Genomic DNA, 6,116 nt, shown 5'->3' on the forward strand with positions numbered 1-6,116 from the left:
GGCCCCACTTTGGGCACCCCTGATCTATGCCATTTGTCCTGTAGAGGGTTGCAGGGGGACGGGAGCCAGTTACATCTGACATTGGATGAGAGGTGGGGTACACCCTGGAGAGGTTGCCATTTTCTCACAGAACTGACACATAGAGACAGACAACCTTTCAGTTTAGTGTTGGTCGTCAACCTGACTGGAGAAATTCTTTGCAAACATGGGGAGAACATGCCAAATTTCGCACAGAAAGGCACTGGTTTGCCTCTAGGTTTGAACTCAGGTGACAGTGCTAACCACTGCATCACTATGCCTCCTCCCAAAACCTCAATAAAGCAAATATACTACCAAACCTACAAAATGCTTAAGTACATCAAGTGCCACAAAATGGAAACATTTGAGAATATCATGCAGTTTAGTACACTAGCACAACATCACAAGGGGTTGAATCAACTTTTGTCATAGTCTGCATTAAAACTTTACTGTATACAGATGTAACGTTTATTGCAGGACAGTCTTGTCAGATTGCATTATATTTTCAAGGTTCTTTGCTTAATTCCTTTTGTGGAACTTTATTATCCTTCAGTTATCAGGGATGTCTCAAACACAAAAATGTGGAGAAACTAGCTCAAAATGGAAAAATCCAGGGCATTTGCAGCATTTTTTTAGTCTATAGCAAGAAACCTAAATCTGACTCTGTAATCTTCCAATGAAAATGCTACTTTTCACCATCATATATCTTTGTATTTACAAGCATGTAGTTACCACTCTGTTAAAAATGTTGTATAATACTTTACTTTTTAAATAGACATGCTCTGAAGTTTTTTGCATTAAACAAAGTATGAAATTTGTATTCTTTGTAATTAACTGAATACAAGTATACTTCTCAGTTCATTTTGATTTGACTAAGGTAATTCCAGTTTGAACATCTAATGTAATGCTTAATAAGAACAAATATTAAATATCAATTGTATTTTTATATGATCTACATGTTTTTGATAAAATGATTCTTCCAAAATGATGAAACACTGTTATTAACTGTGCATTATCAGCATCTAACCTTTCCTTTTCCTTGTCATGTTTTATCTCCCTCTTCTTTCAGGCGTGAGCTGTGATGCATGTTTAAAAGGCAACTTCAGAGGTCGGCGATACAAATGTTTAATTTGCTACGACTACGATCTGTGCGCATCGTGCTATGAGAGCGGTGCAACCACGACTAGACACACCACAGAGCATCCCATGCAGTGTATATTAACTCGCGTTGACTTTGGTAAGTAGAGGTGATATTCACATCAGGCTAATTATGAGCAGAGTGCCTGTCCAGGTTGTGAAAATATGTGTGAATTGAGCCATATGAGCGGTCTGTTGTTGTGACTAATAATGTTTCGTAGCACTTTACCTTGGCAGATGGTGATAATCAGCTGACAACCAGGCAAGCCAATACAGATGTTGAGCACAGTGTATGAACATTTGCTGCATCTCTACATTTCAGCTCTAAAATTAACTCACAGTTTATCACCTGTGTCACTTGTGAGTCGGACATTATTTTAAGCTGAGTATCAACATTGAACTCTCAGCAAACATTATGACTTTATCTGCAAGAGAGGTTGTGTATGTGTGTGCATGTGATTGACCAGTTGCAAGATTGTCGTGGCACAGTATGCCAGAAACAAAGAATAAATAGCTTTGTAAACAAATGGTATTTTCAAACTTAGTGTTTTCTTTTACAGTGTATGTAAATATGGCACAGATGCCCAGAACTGGGATTTCTTGTCATGTTATAATCAACAAGATAAAGCCTTAATGCTGGAATCTCTGGAACCCTCCCATCAGTGTGTTTAATGAGCCTGGAGAATTAAAACTGTTTCAGTTGAGGTTATCTTGTGCTGGCACTGCCGTTTGCTTTCAGACAGGAAGGCTGCTCCCAAATGGTTTAGCGGTGATTCACTGACCCAGACAGCCTGAGGAGGTTTTGAGTGGCTTTTGGCTTTGTATAATCTGTACATAAAACATTTTGCTGTAGCGATGATCAGGACAGAAATAGTCCAATCCTAGTTGGACCATAGTGGTAAGTTCAGTTACTAAAAATGTGCTATGAAATTTAGAATAGTAATAAGATTTAGATTTTTATTTTGATTGAATGCACATAGTTTGTCTGCTTTTCAGTGACTGCTTCAGCCATTTCTTTTATGCATTGGTGCTGTGAAATATGTTTGTATTCAGCCTTTCACACATTGGAAATGCAATCTGCTGGAAAAAATAAACTGTTGCAGAGAATACAGCAGAAGGTGCAAGCTGACATACAAGTCCTCATTTTTATGGCTGTTTTTTTGTGTGTTCCACCAACTGAACCAACAGTTTTATTGTGGTTTTCTTTTATTTAGATACAAATGCACCTAATTTTAATGGTAGAATCGAACAAATTGTTAGTGTTTTGATGGAAGGGAATGACACAAAGCGGTCACGAGAGCCAAATGCTAGATTTTTTTTATTTTTTTTTCTCTTTTAAATGGACTCTTGTAATATTCCCAACTGGCAGGTTTTTGCTGTTGCTGCTGCTGTTTTTTTTTTTGCTGTAGTTGTGCTTTTTATACAAGCTAGGTGCTTTTATATGCAGTAGCATTTCTTTAAAGGTGCATTAATCAGTGTCATAATAGTAACAGTGATGATGTGTAATGTGGAAATGGCTCACTCATACTGACAAACCGACAGTTATCGTCAGACTCTGCAGACTCACTCAGCTCTGTGGAATTCATTCTTTCTGTTTCAGTTTTTATGACCTGCAAGTGGTACTTGTTTGGTTTGGTCTCTCAGCTGTCATCAGCATTTAAAGCCTTACCTGCCCAGCACCAGATTGCAGCCAGACGAAGGTGGTGGCTAGATGGTGGTCATAGTGGTGCTATTATCAACTAAAGAACTAGGAAGTTCCCCCAAAAGCTGAAAGAGATTGCAGCCAGACGAAGGTGGTGGCTAGTTGGTGGTCATAGCGGTGCTATTATCAACTAAAGAACAAGGAAGTTCCCCCAAAAGTTGAAAGACATGAAAACATAGCTTGTAGGAAAGTGAAAATTCCACATAGTTTATCAGGTGGACAGAGACTAATGCTGGTGCTCTGTATCGGTTAACATGGTTATGAACACTACAGTGTTAGTGTTGGCATTTGCTTTGGACAACTCCAGGTGGTTATAAAACACACACTTAATGCAGTTTTAGGTAATGCTGTCAGAAAAGCAAGATGCTACACTGTCATTAAATAGACTGCTGGAATAGGTTAGCTGTGGCTGCAGGCAGTAGTTTATGTGCATAGGCTAGGAATTGTTTCCTGTAACGTGACAAAGATAAACATTACTGTGGTTAATGGGGAAGCATCTCATCAACTTAACTTGTCTGAACTGACCTCATTTAATAATTAATCTTGTCCAAACAGTCTTTAATGTAACTTTATATGCAGTTACATCCTGGTAAAATATGCATTTTGAAGATTTAACCATCTATTATTGTCGGACACTTTTCACCAGTGTCCACACTCTTGAGTTTGTGATTTTTCTATCATGTGAGTAACACTGCAGTGGGTTAAAACATATTAAAACACCGAATGCCATGTCAATCTCAATTCCTCTCCAGACCTGTACTACGGTGGAGAAGCGTTCTCAGTGGATCAGCCCCAGGCCTTCACATGTCCCTACTGTGGCAGGATGGGCTACACAGAAATCTCCTTGCAGGAGCACGTGGCTGCAGAGCACACAGAGACCTCCACAGAAGTGGTTAGTTGATGCTGAATTACATACACAGTACATCTGTTAGACCTTGATGAAATGTTTGTACAGATCTTAACACCTGGAAATATTTTTGTTTGTGTTCATTTTCTCAGCACACCTTAGAAATTTTTCTCAGTTGAGTAAATTGATTCATTGTCTGAGAACGTCTTTCAAATTGAGCACTGTTGGTGCTGATAGTGTGCTGTTAACACCTTATTTATTGTCTTGTTTCATAATGTCACAATCCAAGTGAAGTCAGGTAGACTGTAGCTACTTAGTTTTTCTTTTTGACAGCAGGAAACAGTGTTTAACTGCTGAGAAATACTTTCATGAACCTATGAGGCCATGTACTATACACTTTGCATGCCAGCTGACCTTTGTCCAGTGCATGATATTTTAGATTTTGCAATTCTTCCACACAGCTTCTAATTTTCATTTTAAAAGCAAATATGAATCAACTGCAGATTATTCAAACTTGATGAGAGAGGTCCAGATCATTATGATGATGCGTGAATGGAGTTGTCTGCCTTTGTGGTCCATTTTGAAATTGTTTTTGCTTAGTCAAGGCCAAATCTATTTCCACAGTGTGAACAGAGCCTTTAAGATAGAAGAGTTGCAACACTGAGGGGTCAAAAAACGGCAGCAGGTCACCTGATTCATGTAGCTTCAAATAGTTCCTAACAGTTGATTCAGATCCACTGTTTTCTAGAGGGAACAGTGGGATTTCTCAGCAAATTATGACTTTTAATGACTTGTACAGCATTGCAAACCATTTCTCTGTTCTGTTGTTGTTGATGGCTAATTTAACTCATTAGCTTGGTACCAAATTTTTTCAAAGTGACGATATTTGAGAGACAGTCATAAGGTTGCAAAACACGTTTTGACATGTCACTGATTTTAATATGTCAAGTATAATTACCGCTGTTGATTTGAACTTCTTACTTTAAGATAGCAGCCACATTTTAATATTGCGAGATCTCATCACACCCCTAGTCATAACTCGTAGCTGACCTGAAGCAGTGTAGGTAAGGTGTTGTCGGTTGGTGAGAAAATGATGGTCAGGGCAGCCACTTATTGTCTTAATGTGTGAAAATGACCTTGTAGGTCATGAAGTATTGTTTTGGTTTGTTACGTTATACTAATAATTTGTGCTGGCCTTTATGGCAATAAATTATTGTTCTTTGAATTGAAAAAGGATGTTTTCAAAAAAAGTAACTTTGATTTTCCAACAACAAACCCAAAACCAAATGGTACAGCAGCACAGCTCATGTCATTTAGTTTGTCAGCTTACTAACCAGTAAATTAACTCAAACTGTCCAAGTCAATTTGTGCATTCTCATCCTGGTTGTTGTCGTTATAACATGCTCAGCATAGAGCTGCAGCTTTTTCTCTTCAGGTTTAAATGCGGCAGTTGCACAGGAGATATTTACCAGTCTGTTTGCTCAAGAGGACTCTGGGCCAACTGGTGGATGTCAAATGTGTGCTGATATTGATGTGTACACTCTCTCTTCCTATCCTTTAGATCTGCCCCATATGTGCAGCACTGCCAGGTGGCGACCCAAATCATGTGACAGATGACTTTGCTGCTCATCTCACACTTGAACACAGAGCACCAAGAGACTTGATATCCTTTTCAAATAGAAGTCCCGCCTCCACAGACATGACAAGAACAATAGTGACTGTAAAAAAAAGAATTTGTGCATCAGTCACAGAAGCAGATATTTCAAGGTTTCTGTGTGGAACCTACTCGGGTAGTTATGCTAAGTAAATGAAGTGATACAGTTTTTGTTTAAAACTAAATATGTCTCATGTCACTGTGATATAATTGAGGGACTGGTGTCAAGGGAAAGGAGGAGGAATGTTTTCCTTGAATGTGAGGACTGCAAACTGAAACCACACATTCATGTGTGATGTAGATTGAATCAACCCAATAGGAAAGACAGTGCCTAAAGCAGAGGACAGTTATCTTAAAGCTGAGGACAGGCTCATCTTATCTGTTAATTATTTTGGAATCTCTGTAGAACTTGAGGCTCAGCTGAAGTTTGTCATTTACAGTGGGTACGGAAAGTATTCAGACCCCCTTAAATTTTTCACTCTTTGTTATATTGCAGCCATATGCTAAAATCATTTAAGTTCATTTTTTTCCTCATTAATGTACACACAGCACCCCATATTGACAGAAAAACACAGAATTTTTGACATTTTTGCAGATTAAAAAAGAAAAACTGAAATATCACATGGTCATAAGTATTCAGACCCTTTGCTGTGACACTCATATATTTAACTTAGGTGCTGTCCATTTCTGCTGATCATCCCTGAGATGGTTCTACACCTTCATTTGAGTCCAGCTGTGTTTGATTATACTGATTGAAC

General features: G+C 38.5%; 1 protein-coding gene across 1 annotated transcript in view; it reads left to right on the forward strand.

Moving 5' to 3' along the window:
- LOC109956638 (E3 ubiquitin-protein ligase KCMF1-like) overlaps nt 1-6,116 on the forward strand; it is a 15,040-nt gene that overhangs the window by 3,967 nt on the left and 4,957 nt on the right. The window contains exons 2-4 of the mRNA XM_020593932.1: nt 1,088-1,255; nt 3,610-3,749; nt 5,266-5,367. Coding sequence (XP_020449588.1) covers nt 1,088-1,255; nt 3,610-3,749; nt 5,266-5,367 — 410 coding nt within the window. The remainder of the gene's footprint in view (nt 1-1,087; nt 1,256-3,609; nt 3,750-5,265; nt 5,368-6,116) is intronic.

This window comes from Monopterus albus, unplaced genomic scaffold (assembly GCF_001952655.1).
Source record: "Monopterus albus unplaced genomic scaffold, M_albus_1.0 scaffold20.1, whole genome shotgun sequence".
NCBI classification, from domain to species: Eukaryota; Metazoa; Chordata; class Actinopteri; order Synbranchiformes; family Synbranchidae; genus Monopterus; species Monopterus albus.